Genomic DNA, 24070 nt, shown 5'->3' on the forward strand with positions numbered 1-24070 from the left:
AGGTTATACTCTTGACCTTTGGCTGCCTCGTCTGGGTAAATTGGCTCTAGCCTGCCCCAGATTGCAGGAGGGCACTGAAATGGCAGTTCCTGGAATTGTCCACGCTGTGGGTAATAGCTCCTGGGCTTTGCCAAGCTCAGTTTTGTTTCCTTGCCCTGGGAAAACTGTGCCAGCAAGCACCTGAGTGCTGTAGGAGCAGTTCTAGGAGCTCTGTGTACCCACGGGTGCGACGGCACTGTGTTCAGCTAGCAAAGGAGCTGAAGAGGCGAGGCTGGACTCATACTGATGGGGAATGGTGGCAAAATGAGAGATTGTAGTGTTAACACCAGATTTTACTCCTCGGTGACAGTGGCACTTTGTAGGACAGTTTCACATCGAGCTCTCAGAGCATCATCATTTCCAGGAGAAAGCTTCTCGCTTTCCCAGCAATGCTATTTTCTGCAGGCAGCTCATTTTCACAGGGTGGGTGATGCCGGTATCATAAAATGTTGGTTGAAAAGAATATATATATATTTTTTTTGCTCTGCACAGATTGAAAACAGAAAAACAAACCAAACAAACCAAGCGAGTGAATCACAGCCACCTCCTGTTGCAAGAGCACGACACAAAAACAACAGGCATGGGTGAACTAATAGAAGTTGTGGCTGCTCGGGGCTGGGAAAGAGCCAAATTCCAATTGCTGACCTGCCGCCCAGCTCCATGCCAGCCCTCAGGCTGAATCAGGGTCAGAATGACAGAAAATTGGCCTGGGAAGGTTTTTCTGTAGCTCATGTAGTCCAGCTTGGTGCCTCAAAGCAGGATGAACTAAATCTAAGCCTGAGTACTTGAGTACAAGCTAAATAAGGAGTACAAGATGCTTTATAAAGAAGCTCGTGTCCAGAAAAAGGGCTGGAAGGTGAGCTGGAGGGAGGAAATTGCTTGTTTTGTAGCCAGCTCTCTCCTGTCGAGCTACATCCGATGGTGTGCGGCTATTCCTGGTCGCTCCCAGAATAGGACTCGTTCCTCCAGTCGGACACCCTTTGCTTTTCCATCCAAGCTACACCCAGTGTCTGACTGCATCTGGTTTGACGCAGAAATACTATCAGTGCCACAGGAGGTAGATGTGGAAGCATTTCTACTAATTTCAGAGCAGCTGAAGTCCGGAGCAACAGGTTTTGTATAATAAACCTAATATCGCCCTTAATGACAGCTCTGGATCGCTATAAATATCGAGTCACCTGTTTGAACACTGTTGACTGGTGTCAGCATCGTCCTGCAGCAATGACTCCCCATCTAATTACCCACTTGGGTTTAATTTTTCTCCTTTATCACGCATGCCTGTGCTGGGAGGGGGAGGGCATCGCGATTTGAAGGAGCTGTAGGAGTTTCCTTGGGGAATGTGCGGCCAGTTTTGGCCAGACACCTGCCCTTGGGCCCTTCACAACAACTGTGGCTTTGCTCACATCTTGGATAAGTTTTGGAAAGTCTGAGCGTCTGGTTTCCAATGACTGTAACGCGGTGGTTTGGCTTTCCAAGTCTGAGTAACACTGCAGCCAAAGAGGGACGTGAGAAGGGTGGATAATGTGTTTTGCTGCAGGGGGGTTGGGGTCACACTGGCAGAAAGGGGGTGCCAGGAAGGTCTGTGTGGCCGTCCCTGCCACAAACCCTGGTGTCCGCAGGGCTGAGACCTCACTGACATTCGTTACAGGGGTGGGAAGCCTGCAAACGGCATCCCAATCTAGTGCAGAAGTCCCCTTGCTGCATGCGTAATCTCATTTATTTTCTGGAGCGAATTGAAACTTCATCCTTGTGCTGGAGCCTCAGATCTTTCTCCTCACCTTTAAACCTCTGCTGGATGCTCCAGGGGGGACTGCACACGTCCCCTGTCCCTGTGTCCCCCCCAGCAGGTCACCCCGGGGCTGGCAGGAGAGAACATTTGCCAGGGAATTGTTTCTCAGCAGCAGGGAGGGAGGAGGTGGCTGCCAATTAAGCTAAAAGGTAAAGCGGCTGTTTTGCTGGTGGATGCTCATAGAGGTGCTCCGGGCGATTTTTAATCTGGAAAGCTTTTTAAGAGAAAATAGCCTTTGGAAATGGATCTTCTTTGTGGGAGGGGTAGCCGTGTACTCCAGATAGCAGCTCTTTGGCTAAAAGCATCCTTTTGTTGTTCCGCCGTTGTGCCTGTATAATAAAATACCATAATCACAGGCCAAAGTTCCCCAGCTTCCAGCAGGAACACGGCACAGCTCGGGACTGTCATTACAGAGACCGGCTTTTGGGAAGGAACAAAACCTGGTTCTAAATTTAGCGCCCACAAGCCGTAGGGTGCAGCTGACAGCTCGGCTTTGGGGCTGGTGGGGAAAAATGTACCTGCTGGATGATAAACCTTGCACGTGAAATCAGGGGCTCTGGACTCATCTCGCAATGGCACAGCCTTCCGCGCTGCAGAATTTTGGGGTCTGAGCGCACAGGGGATATCAATGATGCGTTAGCATGCACAGAAAACACCGCCGTGCCTGTCGTAATAGTCATTTTGCGTTTCAAAAGGAGAAACCTTGCTCTGGTTGGAGCCTTTGGAGGGTAAGCGGAGCCCTGCAGCGCTGCTCGATGGCAGAGGCTTTGAATTCAAGGCTTGTTCCTCCCCGGCTGCAGGTTCGGGGTCTCTTTTGTTGCTTGTTGAGTGGGCGTTTGGGACCGCTGCCAGCTCTGGCCCCAGCTTGGAGGCCCCTGGTGAAGGGAATATAGGTTGTAAAGCTCTCGGAAGAGCTTTTGAGCAGACATGCCCATGCCCAGCAGCTGCGTTACCAAACCGAGGGGGCTTTTTTTCCTCTCTTTCTTCCTGCCTTTGCTCACCTCTGCGCTGAATAGCGCTGCCAAGAGGCTCCAGAGCTTACTAGAAATAGCGTGGAAATTGTTAACGTGCCAGAATATTTGCCTTCTGTAGCGTAACTCTAAAAAAGCCCATTTGTGTGATTAGAGCGTTCTCTGAGAGCTTGAGCCTTTGTGCATCTGGATTGCGCGCGGGCTGAGAGCTTTTGTGGGATGTATCCCTGATAATGTGGGCTGAATTGTTTTTTGCTGTTGATGGTTGGGATCTCTCGAGGGCGGCAGAAAGCGGCCGGCCGGGCACCCTGTGATTGCAGGGTCTGCAGGAACATTCGGGGAAGGAGCCAAAGAAAAAGGCAAGCGGTGGCTTATGGTGGCAGCCGGGAACATGGCTTGGCCAAGGGTGGAAAAGTCCCGCTGCGGAGAGGAGGTGGATGTTGGTGATGGATCCATGGCCTTGCTCCTTCCTTTGGAAGGATGCTCAGAGGGGTGGGAAGCAGTCGGGGAAGGGAGTTGAGAAAAGATAAGCGTGACTTTTCCTGGCAGATGATTAAATGCTGCTTGCCTCCAAACCATTCTGGGGGGAGTGAGACAGGCTGAGAAATACCGAATAAGTTAAACCCGCCGCTCTGACTTGCTGCAAAGTTAAAATGAGAAAGAGGAGTGAGATGTGAAGGCTGTCAGGGCTGGGTTTGAGTAATGTGGGCTTCCCAGCCTCCTAGTTCCCCACCATGCTTTCACACCTCTTGCTTCTGGCTTTCCCGCATTGCAGGGGCCCCTTAGCCAGGGTCCAGGGCCACAAGTCCCCCTGGTCCTCGCCAACCTCTTGTGGGTCACCTGTGCTGCCCAACGCTGATTCTCCAGGCGAGAGATGGTCAGAGATGGAGAAGAAAAAGAACGGCTGTGCTGCTTTTGGGAACCTGCCCACAGTGTTTCCTACGGGATGGAGGGGATGCGAGAATTACAGTCAGAGCTTTTACCTGCCCTGGGCTGATGAGAAAGTGCTTCGTGTTCACTGAGAAACTGTTTTACTTGCTCTGGCCTTCCACATGCTCTTGGGTGGCATCCGTAGGAGTGTTCGGCTGGTACAAAGGCAGCAGCTCTGAGCCCGGTGTCCCTGTCCCAGCTGGGCAGCGCCCAGACCCCGCTCTTGGGCTGTCCCCATCGCAGGGGGCTGCGTGGTCCCTACGAGATCACAGAGGGCTCTAAGGAGCAGGAAACATGCGTGTCTATGTCTGGTCCCACTTCAGCAAGAGACATTTTTAGCACTCTTTTTCTGCTTGCCCGGTTTCCGCTGACTAATACTGCAGATTAGTTTTGGGGGGGGACCATGCAAGCATCCTGTACAGATAAGGGGAGAGAGGGGGGACCGGGAGGGGAAGGCAGGCGGCACAAATGCCATCCGAGAGGTGCCAGGCACTGGGCTGATGGGCACCATGCTCCCAGTCCTACCCAGATGAATAGGGAGGGGACAGGGAGGGAGTGAAAGGGGGACAGGGACAATATTTAGCTCTGGAGGAAGCTCTGAGAGGTCCAGGATAGACACCTGTAGGCAATGGGGCTGTATTGGTTCTGCTCTCTTTATTTTGCTTGCTTTGCGAAGTGGCTGATGTTGGAGCAGAGGTTGAACTGAGGCAGCGTGGGGCTTCCCCGTACGCAGTGACGTTCCCCGAGGGATGATCCTGCAGCCTTTCCGTGCCTCTGCTAAACCCTTTGGCAGCGTGCTGGTGCTGTACACCAGGGAAAGGAGAGGACAAGGGGCTAGGTTTTGTTGTGAGCAATGAGAAGGAAGCGCTTTCCCACGCCGATTGCTTTGCCCCTTTCTCAGAAACCTCTCCCACAAAAGCGTATCGTTTTCTGCAAGGCATCTTGGCTGGTGGCGTGTGGGAGACCTTGCAACTCGCAGTCATGCAGTGGCAGCTCAGAGCGAAACCCCAAAAATGTCCCTGTTGGGTCGTCTCATCTAGAGACAAATTGTTCCTATTAAAAAAACCCCATTGCTGCAGGATCTGCCGGGTCCCAGGAGCCTGTCAGACGTTTCGAGGTGTCCGTCCCCAGGGAAGGGCGCAGCTGATGGGTGCACAGGGCTCCGGGAGCACCTCCCCGGCCCGACTGCGGTTTCTGTGTGTGTAACATCGCTCCCTTTGGGCAAAGTCACGGGGGGATGAAAACCTATCTCCCTGAGGCATACTTCCTCCTTGCAAAATGTCTCAGCTCAGGAATTTATAGATCATCTAAAAAAAAAGAGAAAACACAGCTTGGCTTCTTGCCGGCATCCGTGGTGGAGCTGGGGAGGCAGACGTTCGTGGATGGGAGCAGGGTGCTGCAGTCCGGCCCTTCTCCCAGGGATGGAGGGGACCCGTGGCAGCCCAGTGGGGCGTCCCCATCCCTCTGGGGTGGGTGCTGTGACCCCCCCACGCTCCCCTTGGAGGGGCTGGCCAAGCAGGCAGGAAATCCAGGGATATGTCTCACTTGGGGGAATAGTGAAACTGGAACCGCATTGCAGAGTGATGTCAGAGCTGGGAGTGGGTGTCCTGACCCCAAAGCGGGTCCTGAATCACATTCCCGGTCCTTAAAGAAAAACAGTCGGTCTGCCTGCACTGGGCTGTTTGTCATGCATCCTGTGTGCACTGGGGATGGATGTCACCGAGTTCAAAGAAGCTCTGGCGTTCCCAAAAGCAGGTGCTGTGCCTGGAGCACAGAGTCAGCCCTGACTCACGCTGCATTGCCAGGGGTTGAGGTGACCGGCACAGGTGTAGGGGCCAAGAGGTGTGGGACATCCCTGCATTGTTGGGCCGTGAGTCAGCATTGAGCAGGCAGCTTTTCCTTCTGTCGTCAGAGCCCATCCCAGGCCAGTTGCCGTTATCGAGGTTGTAATCCATCCGGTCTGTTCAAAAAGGAAGGAAGAAATAAAACCTGGGAAATGAGAAATTGTTTAGAGAAGGAGGGAACCAGGAAAGGATCCAGCCGGCTCTGTGGTTTGGGCAGGAGCGCACGTGCTGTCAGACCCACCGGCAGCGGAGCAGGTGGCGGTGTCATCGGCGTCCTGCGCTGTGACGGTGACGCCTGACAATGTTATAACGTGTTATAGTGAGAAGAGTCCCCAGGGCTGCTGGGGGCATTGCCTGGGCGTCGGGGAGCTGGAGACTTGGCTCTGAGCTTCAGCCCTGCACCCGTTTAAATCCCGTTTTAGCACTTAGTGATGCTGGCAGGTGGCCCAGCCCTGTATCCCCTCCTATGGCAGCCGCAGGAGGGTTTGGGAGAGCACACGTAGCTTAGCTAAAGGAATTTCCCCTGCTAAGGGTGGCAGGTAAATCCCATACTCTGCCTGCTTTTCCCTCTTCATATTCCAGGGGGGTCCCACTAATCAAGGATCTTCCCCTTGTCTGCATTCATACCTCTGCAAGAAGCAGCAGGTTCTTATCTCACCCTCCTTCCATTTTTATTTTACCTAAGCTTTATTTCAGCTCCTTATTTTAAAATGCTGCCACTAGAGCAGATTTGAACCATCACCCGCATTTCGGGGGACTCAATCCTCCCCCAGCACCAGGAAACCGTGGATTCGCAAAGGCTGGTTTGGTGCTGGGAGCCGTGCGAAGCCGGTGACTAAGCCGAGCGTCTGGGTTGCCGGAACCGTCTGCCAGCCCGGGGTGCGGAGGGAAGCGGGATCATCGCTTAGTCAGCCCTCCAGCCGGGATCAGAGCCGGGCTGTCGAGTTTGCCTGTGAGGAGACTGCGCACCCACATTAGCAATCTGTTCTGCACAAAGCTCTGGGATGTGCTGGGGAGGGCCAGGCTCTTGGTGCCCTTCTGAAGGGAGCCAGAGAGCCCTTCAGCATGTGTTAAAGCTGGGTTTGCCCAAGCTGCGCCTTGGGAAACCAACCTGTTTCACCTTACGCTCTGATCAGCTGGGAAATGGATGGGATTGCTCGGTCTGCTTTCTGTGTTTGGGATGGGCCCCTCTGCCCTCATCCAGAGCATCTCTCTCTCCCTCCTCGTCCATGAGCTCACCCCGCAGGCATCCTTCCGAGCTGCACCGCGCTCCCTCCTGCTCCCTCCTTTAATATTATTCTTCTTCAATCTGGTGTCGCGCTCCCCATCTCGCCCGCGAGGCACAAAGCCACTCTTTCTCCCTTTCAGTTCTCCGGACCCGGGGTTAGCATTTCAATTGACAATCGTGCCATTGATTTAGGCTCTGGCGGTTGCGCTGGCGGTAAATGCCAGCACAAGGGATTCTGGAAAGGAGCCCCGTATCCTCTGAAGCTCCAGAGGGTGGTGGCAGGGTCGTGCCTTCCCCCTTCCAGGGGGTTAAACTGTTCTTTGCAGTGTTAAAAGCAGCCTTGGGCTTGCTAGGAGAGGCTTGTCCCCTCCTCTTGGGACACTGAGGGCCATTAGATGCCCTCTGCATCATCATCCTCAGCTCTTGAAGCTGTTTCTGGACCCCAGCACCCGCTCACGGATAACACCTTTAAAAGATTTGCTTCCAGATTGAGTTAAATCAGTGCTGGAGCTGCAAAACCCACTTCTGGGCCCTGGCTAGCAGAGCTGTTTACTCTCAGCTCAGTGATTCAGTGCAGTCCCCGGGGAGCTGTAGGATAAATAATACGTTGGCGCCAACCAAATTATTGTTTTGGGCTTGTTTGTTTGCGGCTGTTTGGGGAGAAGTGTGTCCTTACAGGTTGGCACAGCTCTCAGAGCGGAGATTAAAAAAGAGGCAGCGTCACAAAAGAGCCTGGAAACAAAACCAAAGGTAGTAGGAACACGTAGGGCTGAGGTGTGTGAAAGGCTGAGGAGGAGGCGCAGGAGCCGGGAATGGCTGCAGGTGGATATTTTCTTGGATTCAGCAGCAAATTTAGGAGCTGGGCTGGGGGTGTGACCAGTATGGTGAAGGGGAGGAAAAAAGCTACAAAGCCAGCAGGCATTTGGTAGCCCCAGTGACCTCTAATAAGCCTTTTTTCTTCATTTGGGGCTCTGTGGAGCCTCGGTGGGACTCTTGCGCAGTGTGCTGGGGGCAGAGATTGTCCTTTGCCTGTCCTGCCAAGTGTCCCTATAAATAGAGTGGGCCACGTGCCACTGATTAATTGCCTGTCTGTGCGGGCAGCCGCAGCCTTTGTCTGTGCGCTGGGAGCGGCGGCACTTGCCAGGAGAGAGGCCCCGTCTTCTTGGGAAAAGAGAATGAAAACAGAGTGCTGAGCAGAAGTCACTCCTGATCGGGGACTTTTCCCCTTCAGAGGAGCAATTCCTGTCGTGTCATTGCTGCAAACTATGCTAGAGGATCTTGAAGGGTGTGTTATAACCTGCCGTGGAGCTGGGACCCACCACAGCTGCTCAAAGCTGCCCAGATGTGGCTGCGGCATCCCAGAGAGGGACATGGGACAAAGGGACCCCATGGAGGGACAGCAAAGTTCCCAGGGGAGGAGGTGCAGGGCTGGCCTGCCACACCTGAGCTGGCGATGCAGAGGGGAATGGAGGATGTTTGTAGGAAAGAGAAGCTGGAAAAGGCAGAAGGTGAAAGAGGAAGGAAATTGGGGAGGACAGGCAGCTCTTCCTCCCAGCTGGAAAACTTCCCGTCTGCAACAGCCGGTTGTGACACAGGTCCAAGGTCTTGCAGCTCGTTTCTGGGTCACGTCTGGGGCGTGAGGCACCTTCCCCTGGCACACATGGACTCTGGCCTGGGGGCTCCAAACCCTTCCCGTGTCCGGAGAGGGGAGGGAGCCCTTCGTCTCCAAGCAGGAGGCATTCAGCCATCTGAGCAGGTGGGATGGCAGCTGCAGAGCTCATTTGAGCTTCTGCAAGAGCTCCTGCATCAAAGTTTCCCCTCCTCCTCCTCTTCCTCCATCACCAGCCCTGCAGGTGCTAGGTAGGGCCACTCAAATGTGCAGCTCTGCTGTGCCCCGGGGCCGAGGTGACAATAGCTCGTGTCCCTGCCAGCTGTCCCCAGGGGCTTCCAGCCACACATCTCTGTTTTTCTCGTTGCTTGCACTGAGGACGTGGAAAGGGGGTGGAACAGGCTGAGCTGGCTGCAGGTGCTTTCTGCAATTAGCTGCGGTTTCCCTGACGAGTGTCTCCTCTGTGCTGTTCCTAGGTGCGAAAGAATATGTGTTTCCCAGGAGTGAGAAGTACCCTGTGTTCTATCATCAGGAAAACAGCTCAGCCATCTACATTGGGGGAGAGGGCAAGCTTTATTACCACGACTTTGCAACTGATGAGAACTACACGGTAAGGATGCTCTATGAATACGTTTGGCCCCTCTAAGAAAGTGTCCAGCATCCATCTTGCAGCCCAAATGCTCAATACGTTGCTCAGCATCTTTGCCAGCAGCAAAGTCAGGTCTGGTCTCTGCCCAGCCTGCCCCATCAATCCGGGAAGCCACAACATCAATATGATGAATGGCTGCAGCACGCATTAGTTGGCTTTTAGAGGGAAGGGACTAAAGCATCTCTCTTTCTCTTTTCTTCCAGGAAGACTTCCCAGTGAAAAATGAAGGACAGTGCATGATGCCTGGGAGTTCGGTAGGTTCTGCATGTGGTCGAACAGAATTTGGACCAGCTGGATGTGTGAGGGTTGGAGGACTTGGGTTGAAGGACTGCTGGGGAAGGAGCCGGGTGTGCTTCTCGTGCTCTCTCTGGGCGAGACCTCCTGTGCCTGTGGAGCAGGAGGTTAGATGAGATAATACCACTTTCCTCCTCTGGTTTTAAGACCCAGGAAAAAGCGAAGAAGCCATATAGCAGTGGGCTTGGAGCTGCAGGGCTGCTCTGCTCTTCACAGCTGCTCACACTCCCCTTCCTTTTCTTGCAGGAGGACAATAAAAATTACCTCACGTTAGTGGAAAAGTATGGAGACGGGATGTTAGTGTGTGGGACTGGCGCCTGCGCTCCCACTTGCTGGAACTTGGTATGTTAGGGCCACCTGTGGCACCTCTTGCTGTTTTGTACTCTCTCTGTCTGTAAAATGGTACCTTGATCCCTCCTCCTCCTCAGGAGGCTCTGAAATGCCTTTTCTGTCCTTCCCCAGACACAGAGGAGGGAGAGCACCGCATGGGATGGGAGAGGTATTGCTCCTTTCACCCCCGACTCGAATACCCTCGTTGTCGTTGATGGTAAGTCTGTCTTCTCACATATTTTTGGTCACTGTGCTGTGCAGGAAGGCTGAGCTCTCCATGACAAAAAGTGGTGCCTTGAGGCTGTTCCAAGGGCTTTGCATAGTTGGTGATTTGCCTTAGTGCTTCTTGGTTTTTCTTCATCAAAATGCATGTTGTTCTAGGACATAGTTTGGCACAAGGTGGTTTATTCCTGTCCAGGCCATAAGGGTTGAGTTTCTGTGTGGGAGGGTAGAATGTGATGGAAATAGCAGGAGGTTCTGCAGTATCTCTGCTGCTCTGAACCTGGCAGAGGGGGAGATAGGGATCCCTCCCAGAGACAGAGCAAGAATTTGTCCCTTCCACTCCTTAAGAAAACAGGATTTGGTGAGTCCTGCCAGGCCTGCTCGGTCCTAGGCAGTGAGGATTTGGCTTCTTGACCAGTATCCACCATCTCTGTGAGTCTGTGTGCCCAGAGACATCTTGGTTCTTGTGTTTTCATCTCACAAACCCTTCTGCCTGCTGCAAATGAGCCTTCCTGTGCCGCAGGTCATGACATCTACTCCACCATCAAGAAGAGCCAGCAGAACGGCAAGATACCCCGTTTCCGACGAGTGAGAGGGGGCGGAGAGCTCTACACGAGCGACACGGTGATGCAGAGTGAGTAAGGGGAAGGTCCTGAGGCCCGGGACCCACCAGGTTGATAAATTGGACTCTTTGTCCATCCCCAGCTGTGGGCTGTGCTGAGTACATCCTCTCTGCCCAGCTGGGGTGTAGCTGCAGAGCTTCTTGCTTGGGTTCGGGCACCCCTAGAGCAATGCTGCTGAGGAGGGACCCAACTCCCCCCTCGCTGCCAGCTGGGGGGATTTTACCCCTTTGCTTCTGGAACAAAACAACTGACAGGCGAGTTCCTCTTGCTGAGGGTGAGGAGATGGGGAAATTGAGAGAAATGGGTGGCAAGTCCCCCTGTCAGATGCTGGAAGGAAATACGGTTGTGTAAAAGGTGCCCATCAGCTGCCCTGCGGCTGTGGAAACGGGAAGGACAACTTCCACTCCGGGCAGTGACTCTTCAAATCCCCCGTGGGCTGAGACCCTAAGGGAGGAAAATTTAGGGCTGTGCATGGAACAGAAAGGACCTTCCTCAGTCACCATGGGCGTATTATTACATTATCCTATTGCCTTCTTCCACGACACTGGGGAATGGGAGATTATTGAACCCCTGGCCAAAGACAAAATCAAATCGCAATGACACCAGGGCGAAACAGGACTTGTTCATGCAGAGCAGCAGAGTTGGGGCAACCAAGATACGAGCAAACAAACCCAATGGTCCCAGCACCGTGAGGCTGATCCCACACTTAGCCAGAACTCCCTGCTGTGGGGATGCTGACTAACAATGCTCAGAGGGACCCTGCGCTGCTGGGGATGCCCTTTGTGGCAGCGCTGTATTAATAGGCAGAACATCACTGGGTTTTCCACAGCAAACACAAACGACAGCACAGCTTGTTCTCATCACGGAAACCTCCCTGTGTGATTATAACTCCCCTGTGCAAGGAGAGAGGAGGAGTTTCCTTTGTGAAGCAGCCGAGGTTTCCCCAGGCTCTGGGGACTTGGTCTTCCATGCGATGGGTTTGGGTGGGAGGCAGAGGAAGGGGAATGCGTGAGGAAGGTGGTGGGTGAAGAGCGGTGGTTGGTGCGATGCATCAGGTGTAGAGGATGGACTTGGGACCTGCTCTTTGTCTGCAGCGCAGCCGGTGTTTGCATTTATTTCCTCATCTTGGTTGAGGGCAAGTGGTTTGATCCCCACGGGTGGCTTTTCAGATGAAACCTGCGTGTTCAGGCCAAGGTTTTTCTGACGCCTCGCTTCCCTTTTCAGATCCTCAGTTTGTCAAAGCCACCACAGTAAGGCATGAGGAGCCTCACCAGGACAAGATTTACTACTTCTTTCGTGAAGACAACCCAGACAAGAGTCCTGAGGCCCCCAGAAACATCTCCCGAGTGGCCCAGCTGTGTAAGGTACCGCGGGAACTGTGTATGGTGGGGCGGCAAGAGTGTCGTGAGGGTGGCAAATGGATGTGCCAGTTCACCTGGTGTTACAGGCACATGATTTGGCCTCTGTGGCTCAATTCATTCCTCTCCCACAGAGTTTGTGTCATGTAAGGCCGTGTTCCCATCCTCTGGCTCCCATCTTGCCTCAACTATACCTCCAGAGCATCCCCCAAGTATCCATCCAAGATGCTGGATGGAGCAAGACCTTGTGTTCTTCCCTCCCAAACCCTGACTCCCCGCTTTCCCTCTCTCTCAGGAAGACAAAGGTGGAACCAGTTCGCTCTCTGCCTCCAAGTGGACCACCTTCCTCAAGGCCACCTTGATTTGTGTCGACCCAGTCACCAAGGGCAACTTCAACTGGTTGCAAGACGTCGTCTTTGTCCCTGCCAGTAACTGGCGACACTCCAAAGTCTACGGGCTCTTCACAAACACCTGGTGAGGGGCTTGACAAAACGGGAATGTCCTGTCCTATGGGCCAAATCCTTCCTTTCAGCCCTCTTGTTGCTCTGGTGAGCATGTGGGTGGAAACCAGCCAGAATGGACATGTTGGTGAAGGTGCGATGCACACAGCTGTTGGGGCAATAGCCAACATCTCCCTGACCCGCTCTTGCTCTCGTCATCTGCAGGGGAAGCTCTGCCGTCTGCGTCTATTCCTTTGGGGACATTGACACCGTGTTCCGGACATCCAAACTCAAAGGCTATAATGGTCCCAACCCAGAGATCAAGCCTGGGCAGGTGAGTTGAGTGACAAAAATTGCTCATATGCTGTGGTGAAGCTTCCTGAGGCCAGGAAAGCTGGTCCCTGCTCTGTCACTGAGTCACTGGGCAGGCAAGGGGACTGTCCCACCCCTGAGCAGCCAGCAGGGGCACTGACTCCGCCGGTGGCTTCTGTCCTCTCTCGCTGCAGTGTGTCTCCTCCGGCCAGCACACCCCGAGCGAGACCTTCAAGATAGCCGACAGCCACCCGGAGGTGGAGGAGCGGGTGGAGCCCCTCTCCCCCACCAAGAGCCCTCTGTTCCACAACAAGCACCGCTACCAGAAGATTGGGGTGCACGAGGTCTCTGCGGGTGACGGACGCCGCTACAACGTGCTTTATCTGGCGACAGGTACTGAAAACCGTTCCCTTGGGACTTGCCCACAGTTTGCTTTCCCCTCGAGGGCAGGGAACGGCAGGGAAGCAGCTGAGACCTGCAGCGCAGAGTGAAGCGAGGGGCCGTGTTCCCAGCTCAGCATATGTTTGTCAAGCAGGAAAGAACTGCCAAGTCCCAAATACATCCAATTTCACTGTGTAGGCAAAGACAGGCTGAAAGCAGAACCCCATGATGTGGGATTTACCCCTTTGGACTGTTTCAGCCTGTGGCAGGTCTCAGGCCAAGCATTTTTAGGTCCAGGGAGGGGTAGCACAGCTCTCCCCAGGTGCAGCTTTACATTATTGAGCAGAAATCCTTTGCAAAGCAACCCGCTCTGTCATCTCCCGTCCGTGCTTGCTCTGGCTGTCCAGGTTGTCTGCCTGTCCCTGGTTGCTCCTGACAGCTGTGCTCATCCCTTTGTCTGCACTGTGCTGGGATTTGTTCACAGGCACTTGTGGAGCAACTTCCTGAGGGCTTTATGTTTCCTAATCTGTGATTTATAAAAACACAGCCAGCTCTCAGTAGGTGGCCTGGGTTGGATTAGGGCCCAGGCACGCTCAGAGTGTTTTTATCTTGCCAAAAGCCGTAGTTGAAATGCAGGTAACGCCTTGCCCACCCTGGCTGAGGCAAGAGCTGGCACCTGGGGGGTCCCCATCCCTCTCTGACATGGGGTCATGTCTGTCACCTCCCCCTGCTTGATGGTGGGGAATGGAGCAAAAATTTGGGAGGGAGAAACCATGCGAAGTCTTAAAAGAGGATAAACTGAGGATTCCTGAGCGCTGTTCCCTCAGGATGTTTTTCTACCCCTCCACCAAACTGACTCATTTTTTTAAACCACCAGTTTGGAGGCATTTAGCTGGGGAGTCAGTTTAATTAGGAAAACTGAAAGGCAAAGAGCACAAGTTCCAGCCTCAGGCGAGTGGTGGGACGAGGCTCACGCAAGAACAGGCCGGTGATCAAAGCAGAGCGGAGCTGGAGAGTGGTTGGGTTTTTCTTGCTGGGGTTGGTTTTTCTTGCTGGGGTTGGTTTTTCTTGCTGGGGCCAGCCAGGTCCTAAAGGGCAGTGAGAAATTGGTTCCTCGTGACTCTTGGCTGGGAGGATAAGGCTCTGCTGTGGGGAAACACAGCTTGTCTGGAGAATGATTTCTTAACAGAGCAAGCCGGCTCCTTCTGACAAAGGTCCTGTCTTCTCTGGGGGCCTGGTTTCAGGAATCCAGTCAAGCCTGGCCCTGCGGGGCTGGTTCTGCCTCACCTTTCTGCTCTCAGCATGCTTCATCAGGGCTCTCCTCTCTTTCTTTCTAGACAAAGGATCCATCCACAAGATTGTGGAGCTGCCCGATGGGGTGCAGAACATCATGGAGCTCCAGATCTTCCCAAAGAAGGACCCCATCCAGTCCATGATCCTGGACCACAAGAGGGTGAGTCTCTGCTTGCTTCAGGAGAGGCAGGGACGGATGGTTTAATGACCACCAGCAAGGTGGCACTGGGACACCATGCTGAGACGATCAGCTCCTCTGCTTTCCTCCCGCAGGCAAAGCTGTACGTCGGCTCGACGAAGAAAGTGGTGGAGATTCCCATGGACATGTGCAGGGTGTATCGCAACAACTGTGAGAGCTGCCTGCTGGCCCGGGACCCGTACTGCGGGTGGCTCAACGGGACCTGCCAGTCCGTTTATCTCAACCAGTACGTGACGCTGTTTCTCCGCCACCTTCAACTTCTCGCTCTCACATGAGAAACACCCGTATCCTTGGGATTTCCCTTCCTGCCCAAGGCTGCACATGATTTTGAGGCCATCTTCCCATCACAGATGTTTTTTCCCCGAAAACTGAACCTCGGTGGGGGGAGAGGTCGTTGGGTTTCGAACACCCGACCCTTCTTGTGCTGTTAGAAATGTGCGTAGCTCTGCTGACTGTGATGCTTTTTTGTGCTGGCTCTCACGTTTGCCATCCACCAACCTCCTAAGTGGGGTTCTGGGGTGTGTTTTTCCATAGTAGGTGTTTTAAACTTACTTTCTTACCTGGTCTGATGCATCTTGTATAGGTGCTTCCTTCCCTACCCCTGGAAAGCCGCTTCTCTGATGTTAGAGCTTTGCTAATGCTTGTTCCCCTCTGCCAGGGAGGTGCATCAGAACCTGAACCTGGACACGTGGCGAGGAAAGTGCCAAAAAGGGGATATTAAGGAAGGTACGTAAAGGCCTGAAAAGCTGCAGGCCGCTGTGTATCCGGGGGAGGTTTGGGGCTGGGTGGTGGATTCCCAGGTCTTTGTACGAGTTGTGGAAGGTGTTGCAACTAATGCTGGGGAGCTGTGAATGACCACATTGGGACTTCTAATGTGACCAGGACACCAAGCAAGTCTCAGCTTGGAGTTAATCACTAATAATGTATTTGTCGTGGTTGAGACGGACAAACGACATGGACCAAATTCTTTCAAGATGAAAGCAATAGGTGCCATTTATTGCTACAAGTGCATTTTTATACAATTCTACCAGTTCATGTGTCTTTTCACTATTGGTTACAAGTTACAGCACTAACATCTCATTGGTTAATTTTTCTATCATCCATGTTATTCTTCTATCCCCTTCTCTCTCACGGGTACATCTCTCCTCTCTCCGGATACTCCTTTACTCCCATCCTTCTCAAGGGTAAATCTTAATATCTCAAGGCTGATCTCTACTCCCATATTTTCTGTCAAGGATTCCACAGACCCGCTGCAGTTTCCCACATGTATTTCTGAGCTGGGTGAGGGGGATTAAGCTTCATGGATGCTGATGTCCTGGGAGAAGAGTCCTATGGACTTCACCAGGCATGAGTCGGGTCTTGCCGTTGTCATTAAGTGACTGTGTAACCTGTCTCTATCGACCCAACTGTCCTTCTCTCCAGACTTGTGGGAGAACTTGTGGTTCCTGGATATGCCACTCTCATCCCCTCCTTCTCAATCTCTCCTAGCAGATGACTACCAGAACATCACAGTCGTCCCTTTCTCCCGCTACTACCTCAACTGTCCCATCGAGTCCCACTACGCCACGTACAACTGGTACCACAACAACAGCCTTATCAAGACCTGCAACACCACCCACCCGCAGCAGGACTGCTTGCACTTCATCCAGAACGTCAGCCACCTTCACTACGGCCACTACATCTGCATCTCGGAGGAGGACGGCTTCAGGCAGGCCCTGGTGAAGGAACGCCTGGTCAACCAGCTCAGGTTCATGTCCCAGAAGGGCCAAGCCACCATGACGTTTGGCTCTTGGCTGCAGCTGCTTCTGATGGTGATGTTGGTGGAACTCTTCCACTGAATGCACCAGGACTTGGGTTCCCCCCATTCTGGCCGCTGCTGCTGCTCTTCCTGCACTTGCTGTCCGCTCCTGAGGCGACAGCCTCGTTCTTTTAGTCCTTGGACATTAATTAGTGACTGTCCCCAAAGGGGGGTCCTGGGCAGCAACCCCTCCATCTTTGGCCTTGGTGGAAGGATCGTGGTGAGGAAGAAGAGACTGCAGGGCCGGACGGAGCCGGGTTTGGGGACAGGGAGGGAAGGGGAACCCGAACACGTGTGGGGACATTCACAGCACCCAGCAGCGTGAAGGGTTCTCCTATTGACGTGCATGCACTGATCCTCAGGGCACCGGGACTCCTCACCTCAGGAACGTGCATGTGATGAGGAGGAGGAGCCAGCCCTCGGCCTCGTGAACTGCGTGATCTGCGCTTCGCTCCGAGCGGGGACTGATGCCTCTGAGTTTTTATGGACTAATGTCTTGTTTGGGTTGGCAAGCAACTGGGACACTTCCAGTGTCACATGTGAGTCCCCTTCTGGGCTGGAGAATTTGGCTCTGGAAGGGTTTTAGGGTTTGGTTCATGTTTTGTTTTGGTTTTGTGGGGTTTTGTTTCAGCTGGCTTTGACATGGGAGGGAGATGAGGAACCTGCAAGGCGAGGGCAGGCACAAAGTTAGCGTTTTGCATGGAAAAGCCTTGGAGGATGACTAGATTTGGAGTGTGGGGAAGGACAGACGGAAGGGGACGAGAAGGGAAGGTGAAAGCTGAGCCCAAACCAAACCCAGGGAGGCCCTGGGATGAAGTTTTAAACGCACAAATCCTCTGCAGGCAGCTAAGGGCATTTATCTGCTCCTCCGGGAGAGGGGACCGGGCTTCCTCAGGGAACCAGGCGTCAGGCTGCGATCTCAGGGCGATGCCCAGGGGCTCGGGGACGCTGTGGCTGTCCCCAGCGCCCGGAGCAGCTCTGCCTCTGGCCCTTGCAGTCAGTGGGGACCAGGGGTTCGCTTCCCTTGGGCTTTTGAGGTCTCCGAGCAAGACTAAACTGTGAAAAACGGGATGCTCTCGCGTGCGAGGGGCCATCCTGCACCTTGTCCAAACCTTTCCCAGCTCTCTTGACCACAGGCACCCCCCAACCTCGGGCCGGATCACAGAGGGGGTGTCATATCTTATGCTTCCAGTAACCCGCTCCTGCTTCGTGCCTGCTCGGACACTCAGGAGTGCCCAAGGGGGCCTTTTTTTGGCAAGGGGGGAGAGGTGCCATGTGCCTCTTGTGACCACAGGCAATGGATAACAGGCCAGAGCTTCCTACTGCACTACATTTCCAAGATCCCCCTCTGAATCTAGGATATAGAGCTTCTTACATCCCTTCTCAAAGCACTTTAACTTTGTGGACTAACAAATACCTATTTATTATCACCTGGTGATTACTGCTATAATTTTATAATATGATAGAAAGTGGGTTCAGATTGAAGAGGAGAAAAAAAAAACAAACCAACGCAACAGCTACCAAAAAAAAACCTTTCAGAACTGTGACCAAAGTGAGAATGTGATCATGGAAATAAAAGAATGGCAAAGAGGCAGGTGAGTGCTGTGTTTCCCACAGGGGCGGGGGGATGCTGTTGTGATGGTGGCCCGGGTCACCCCCACCTTCTTGCGTCCCAACCCAGGATTTACAGAAGGGTTTTTCAAGTCCCTGATCCGTGGGGGTGGGAGGGTTTGGCAGCTGAAAGCGAAAGCCTCCGCTGCCTTCTTTCTTATCACATGGTTTGGCAGAAACCGTCCCGCCGGTGCCGGCAGCATATGCCGGAGCAGCGTCTTGACGTAAAGAAGGAGAACCAAGCCCGAGAGGCAGGCGGCTTTCGGCAGAGCTAAAACAAGAAGTGTGATTTCTGGGGGGAGGTGGGGAGCTCGTCCAGGACGGGAAGGGAGAGAATCCCGGCGCCTGGGTGCTGTACGCGCACACCGAGGTGTTGGCGTTGCCAGCTCTGTCCCTGCCATGTGTTGGATTTACCAAAGCTCTAAAAACTGACACTTAACACCCCAAATGCTGAAGGGTTTTGTGGTACCCTGGGAAGGGGTGAGCAGAAGGGCTGGGAGTGAGGGTGATGCTGAAACCCCCTCCGGGAGCTGGTCAGAGCAAGGACCTGAGGCTGCGATAACACTATTTTGGCTGTGATAACGCTGTTTTGGCTGTGATAATGCTGTTTTGGCTGCTTGGGCTTAGTTTTCTTGCCCAAGAATCAGTCTGGGAGTCATAGAGCCCGGCCTGGGGAACACAGAGACCCCCCAGACCAACCCCAGGTGCCACAGCGGCATCTCCTGCCCCAGGCCTTGTCCCCATTCCCTGGGGACAACCAGGACAAAAGACAGAGCTTTTGGCTCAATTTCCCAAGAAAAGCAGCAATGCCTGAGCTTTTCAGACTGTATTTTATTCTGGGCTGCGTTTTCCCTGCCCACCAGCTGTTTCCTATGAATACAATGAACTGAAAATGGGGCTGCTGAGCAAATACAGTGGCCGGGGCTTTATCTTGGGTTTCAGGGGACAAGGTGTGTGCGGGGAGGGGAAAGCCAAGGCGGCACCAACGTCACTCCAACTGTGGCCACATTGTTTGAGCTATTTCGGGAGCTTTGTTTCGCTGGGAGCGGGCAGGCACAGGAAGGTCGGGTATCACAGAGCAGGGAATGGCCACACGCTTCAAACAAAAGCCTCGAGAGGGTTTGAGTTTCTTTTCCCGGTGCTTGTTTTTGGGGCTATTTCTGCCTCCAGCCTCGCTGGCGGCCTTGGAGGCCACGCTGGGAGGGTTTGCTGGGCAGGACAATAGACCCAGGAAATCCTGAGACCAAGGCAGGTCGGGGCTGGCCCTGGCGAGCGATTCGAGTGGGAAATCCAGCCGCTTACAAGAAACGAGATGACCTGGGAGATGCTGGGGAAGTTAAACCCGGGGTAAAGCAGTGTGCCTTCCTCCCACACGGCCACACTCCTCCTCACTACACACGTGAAAGCTTTTCCCCTCCAGCCATGAATTTCCACTCAAGAGGCGACCGTGGCCAAAGGACGTGTCCCATCACTGTGATGTACCTCATCCTGGCTTGATGATCCCAAAAACCAGGTGTCAGCCTGGCAATTTTTAGGTCTGCGACTGCACGCAATAAATTAGTAAGAGGAGACTGACTTTAACGGAGCAGGACAAATAACATGAGACAGAATTGCTCCTGTTTCAGCCTGGAGCTTGTCCTGGCCGGGTCCTGCCTCCCGCTGGGCTGCTCCTTGAGCATCACGGGCTCAGGGGATGGCGCCCAACACGTGGCCAGGGGAAACCCTCCAGCAAGAACCGCTTGATCACAGCTACGGTCCATTTGCAGCTGAAAGTTTTCTCTTGTTGAACATAGTATTATGAAAATGAGGGCTTTTTTCCCCCATCCCTTCCAGCCCTGAGCTGAATCACGGGGGGTTTCTGGGCAGGATTTTTTTACTACTGTAACTTTCCCAACCACCTGCTCGTGGGCAGGAGCTGAAAGCTCGCAGTGAATGGATTCACCTCCTTCCCTGCTCACGCAGCCAGCGGGGAACACCCCAGGATGAAATCACGGCAGACAAGAAAAGAACGTGTTGTAAAACAGGCGAAAACCGCCATCCTTCCCAAGGGATGCGTGTGAGCAGCAGGGAGCTGAGCAGTCTGGGTCCACGGATGGATGTGGGCTGTATTTTGAAGGTATGAAAGCCATGCAGGCAGCTCTACACCCCTTTTTCAGCCACAGCTATCACACCTGCCCTGCTCTGCTCTCCATCACAGCGATGTGACGCAGTCCCCCCAAACCAGAGCCGCTACCTCGGTGGGGTTTTCCGCAGCAGAGCAGAAAGCCGGGGGGTTTCTCAGCAGCCTCTCCAAGGTGTGATTTACTGGGGGGGGAAGGTGTGAAGAGGCTGAGCTCGCTCCGGAGGTGACACACACCAGGAAAGCGCCGTGGGTGGAAAATGGAAGAGTGACGCCCACAGGTGCCACCTCTCAGGAGGAAACCTCACGGGAGGGACCCTCCTTGTCCCCACAGTGGGGACGCCACCAAGGTAGGGAGAAACTTTCTGTTTCAGCTTGTCCAAAAATAGTAGGGGAACTGCCTGGGTCATGTGGGCTTCGTGGGCGAGCTGCTGCCGACACAGGGTAATGCCTCCTCCCATCCTCGTGCTGTCCGCTTTGCTCATCATGGATGAGAGCGTCAGCAAAAGCTGTGGTTGCTGCTGGCTGGGGAAAGGTGATGCTGTGGGGTTCTCAACCCCTTTCCTGCACCCCCGGTTTCCATCAGGGACCCCACAACCGCGCAGGTTCCTGCACTCACCGTAGCAGTTGGTGGTTTCCTCTGTGAGCAGCTTGGGGGTAACAGTCATGTTTCCTTCCTGCTGTGGGGGTGACAACACTGTTGAGGAGGTGTCCAAAAATCTGGAGACCTTCCAGGGTGGGAGGATGTGAAGGGAAGAGGGCAGAGCCCCCACGGAGGATGCAGGGGACAGGCACAGGGTGGTGGAAACCATGAGCTGGGTCCCCACGCTTTGGGGAGGTGGTGGAAAGAGGGGGTGCAGGGGTGCTGCTGGGTTTGGCAGGGGACTGTCCCCTCTTGAGCTGGTGGCTAAGAAGGCCACCCAGTCTTGCGTGAGCTGCATGGCAGTGTGTCCCTTGGTGTCCCCTGGGCCTACACCTGTGTCCTTGAAAGTACCGAGGTGGCCAGACTGTTAGGGATTTCCCACGGCCAGAGCTGGGGCGGTGGCAGTGCAGGGGTGAGGGACGGTGGGGTGGCACTCTGCCACGGCGTCCCCAGGCTGTGGGGCTGCTCTGGGGCACACACCGCGCTGGCGGGTGCGCACCCAGGGTGGGCAGCTCCGTGCAGATGGTGGCGGCTGGGACAACTGATGGGTGGCTGGAACAGGAGGGGACAGGGAGGCCGGGGCAGGCGGGGCCCGCGCGGTGCGCTGCAGGGCCAGCCCGGTGTCACTGGCGGGGCAGGCGCGCCCCCCGGTGCCCGCCGCCGTTCCGGCAGCCGCGGCGGAGCCGGCGCAGCGTCCTCGGGCAGCGCCATCGCCCGCTGCCTCCCGCTCCTCCCAGCTCCCGGGGAGAATGAAAACCGAAGGTTTAAACCTAGCCTAAGCCCAGCAAAGCTCTCCTGGAGCTGCTCCTCCTCCTTCAAGGCCATAGGATGTCATCCCCTAGGTCAGCCCAAGGAAAGTGCAGGGACCTCGGGGACCTGTCTGGAGTCCTTCCACCACTCCAGGGACACCCCAGGGACACCCCAGAAAGGCCAAGGGACCCCTCAGTGACCCCCTCCCCTTTTAACTCTCCCACACCCCATTGCTAATTGGTCACCATTGGGTGTTACTGGGGGATAAGGAGCTTTGTCTGCCACCAAACTCAGGGGCTGGAGTCTTTGTCCCTGGCTCAGCGGGGGCAACGACACCCCCAAAAAGTCTTTCCCTACTGGCAGGGGGTGCTTGGGGTTCCTGCAGTAGATTGCAGCTGATACTAGGGGATAGGAGAGCCTGAGAACGGGGGGGGACATATGACCCCCAGTATCCTATGCCCTGGGGAGGGCGGAGGAGAGACTCCCCCCCAGCAATGGCCAGGCAGTCCCAAGGCTGTCCCCTCCTGCCGTGACCCACCCGGCTTGAGCTTTATTAATCCTAACCCCCACTATTTTCTCCCCTAGGTCATTTGAATCATTTATTCATTTATTCAGCAGCCGGGTTTTCATTTTTCTTGTGGTGGCACAGGCTACCTGCCAGTGTCACCTGCCGTCACCTGGCAAACCCCACTTTGACAAGGCTGGGAGAGGCTGATGCTCCACAACCCCCTTTTCCCTGTCCCGTGCCCTGATATCTGCCTCATCACTGGGTCGAAGTGCCTGTCCCTGTCCCAGTTCCCGTTCGTGGGACGGCCGTGACTCATCGGGAGGCGGGTGGGAGCATCTCGCCTTGAGCGGCGGCCGGGGGGGATAAGAGCGAGGCCACCCTCGCCTCCCTCTCCCGTCGCCCGCTCCCATGCTCGCCCGCGCTGCGCCCAAGCCGGGTGCCTTACGGGGATGTCCCCAAGCCCTGGGCAGGGGATGTTGCAGGACTCAGGGGACTGCCACCCCCATCCCGCCGACTCCTCGCCCGTTTAACCAGCTGCCCGGTGACTGGCGAGCCGGCTGGCTCAACCTCTATCGCTTCTGGCAGGAGGGGGGTTTGCACAATGTCCATCACATCATGGCGCGCAAGTTCCAGCAGTTTGGGCCCATTTACAGGTGAGGCGGCGTCTGGCCAGGCTTGATGCCATTGTGAGGGGCAAGAGGGGATTTTGGAGTGGTGGAGCTGGAGAGGGGCTCTATCCCCCCAATCTCCATGGGGTTTGGAGCTGACATCCCAAATGAGAGGGGAAAAGGGGGGGGGGGGGTCTATGTCTAGTACCTGGTGCTGAGCCACTGCACCCCTGGGACAAGACATACAAGCAGGATTCCCTGGGGGTATGAGGGGGAGGCTGTTTGATTTGGGGGGTGCTGGGAGGAGGTGGTTGATCTGGGGAGGTGAGAGACTGAGGGGGCGAGTGGTGATGCAGGGCTGACCCCCTCTGCACCCCGACAGGGAGAAGCTGGGTGTCAATGAGACCGTGAACATCATCAGCCCCCGGGACGCTGCCACCCTCTTCCAGGCGGAGGGGACGCTGCCGGAGCGATTCCGTGTCCCCCCGTGGGTGGCTTATCGCGACTACCGCAACAAGCCCTACGGTGTGCTACTCAAGTGAGTTGGGGTCCAGGGGGGGTCTCAAATGTGGGGTCCCAGGTCTTGTCGCAATAACCCTGGCATACGGGGAAGGTGGAGTGTCATGAGGGCGATGGGGACATTGGGTGACTCTGTGCTTTGGGGGGCTGGCATCTTCTGGGCGGGTGGATGGGGGGGACACTTCTGACCCCCCAACATTGGTGTCGTGCAGGAAGGGGGAGGCCTGGCGCTCGGACCGCCTGCTGCTGAACAAGGAGGTGCTGTCGCCGGCGGCGGTGGAGAGCTTCGTGCCGCTGCTCAGCGCCGTGGGCGAGGACTTTGTGCGGCGGGCACGAGCGCAGGTGGGGCAGAGCGGGCGGGAGCGCTGGACAGCCGACTTCACCCATGAGCTCTTCCGCTTCGCCCTGGAGTGTGAGTATTGGGGCACAATGTGTCCCCCCGCACCAAACACCCCTGGCAGGGTGCCCCAGATGGGCAATGTGCTGCGTTTCCCCCAGCTTCATCCTCAGAGATGGGCCAGCAAGCTTCTCCACCAAAGCTGTGGGTCTAGAGGGGTGTTCTCTGGCCAGACAGATAGAGAACAACCCAACATTGTTTTATCATCTACTGGTCATCAACCCTACCCAGCAAGGGATGTCCCCATGACTCCGGGATGCTTGGAGGTGGCCAAGCCGGGTCCCCATAGCCATGGACATGGCCTCAAGTTACACCAGTGGAGGTTTAGATTGGATATTAGGAAAAAATTCTTCATGGAAAGGGCTGTCAGGCATTGGAACAGGCTGCCCAGGGCAGTGCTGGAGTCACCATCCCTGCAGGGGTTTAGATGGGGTTCTCAGGGACATGGTTTAGTGCTAGAGTTGGGTTATGGTTGGACTCGATGATCCTCCAACTGAAATGATTCTATGATTCTATGAAATGCTGGAGTTGGCCACAGGAGAGTGGAGGGGGCAGGGACAAGGTCTCCCCGGCCATGTCCCCTCAGGGGTGCTGTGCTTGCAGCTG

General features: G+C 54.9%; 2 protein-coding genes across 3 annotated transcripts in view; both read left to right on the forward strand.

Moving 5' to 3' along the window:
* The window catches only part of SEMA7A (semaphorin 7A (JohnMiltonHagen blood group)), a 28092-nt gene extending 10193 nt beyond the window's left edge, over positions 1 to 17899 (forward strand). The window contains exons 1-14 of one of the 2 annotated variants that reach the window (XM_082061484.1): positions 2499 to 2556; positions 8887 to 9020; positions 9263 to 9313; positions 9600 to 9695; positions 9816 to 9900; positions 10429 to 10539; positions 11753 to 11892; positions 12182 to 12360; positions 12552 to 12660; positions 12833 to 13031; positions 14357 to 14472; positions 14586 to 14737; positions 15170 to 15237; positions 16000 to 17899. In XM_082061484.1, coding sequence (XP_081917610.1) covers positions 9296 to 9313; positions 9600 to 9695; positions 9816 to 9900; positions 10429 to 10539; positions 11753 to 11892; positions 12182 to 12360; positions 12552 to 12660; positions 12833 to 13031; positions 14357 to 14472; positions 14586 to 14737; positions 15170 to 15237; positions 16000 to 16349 — 1623 coding nt within the window. In that variant the 5' untranslated portion in view covers positions 2499 to 2556; positions 8887 to 9020; positions 9263 to 9295 and the 3' untranslated portion in view covers positions 16350 to 17899. Of the gene's footprint in view, positions 1 to 2498; positions 2557 to 8886; positions 9021 to 9262; positions 9314 to 9599; positions 9696 to 9815; positions 9901 to 10428; positions 10540 to 11752; positions 11893 to 12181; positions 12361 to 12551; positions 12661 to 12832; positions 13032 to 14356; positions 14473 to 14585; positions 14738 to 15169; positions 15238 to 15999 lie in introns of those variants that run through there. The other variant, XM_082061483.1, reaches the window with a different exon arrangement.
* CYP11A1 (cytochrome P450 family 11 subfamily A member 1) overlaps positions 17876 to 24070 on the forward strand; it is a gene marked incomplete at its 5' end in the record, with an annotated part of 9522 nt that continues 3327 nt past the window's right edge. Inside the window, 6 exon segments of the mRNA XM_082061101.1 lie at positions 17876 to 17904; positions 22228 to 22265; positions 22268 to 22310; positions 22312 to 22593; positions 22931 to 23086; positions 23280 to 23479. Of these exon segments, the coding sequence (XP_081917227.1) occupies positions 17876 to 17904; positions 22228 to 22265; positions 22268 to 22310; positions 22312 to 22593; positions 22931 to 23086; positions 23280 to 23479 (748 nt within the window).

This window comes from Streptopelia decaocto (assembly GCF_964273445.1).
Source record: "Streptopelia decaocto genome assembly, chromosome: 9".
In the NCBI taxonomy this organism is placed as follows: Eukaryota; Metazoa; Chordata; class Aves; order Columbiformes; family Columbidae; genus Streptopelia; species Streptopelia decaocto.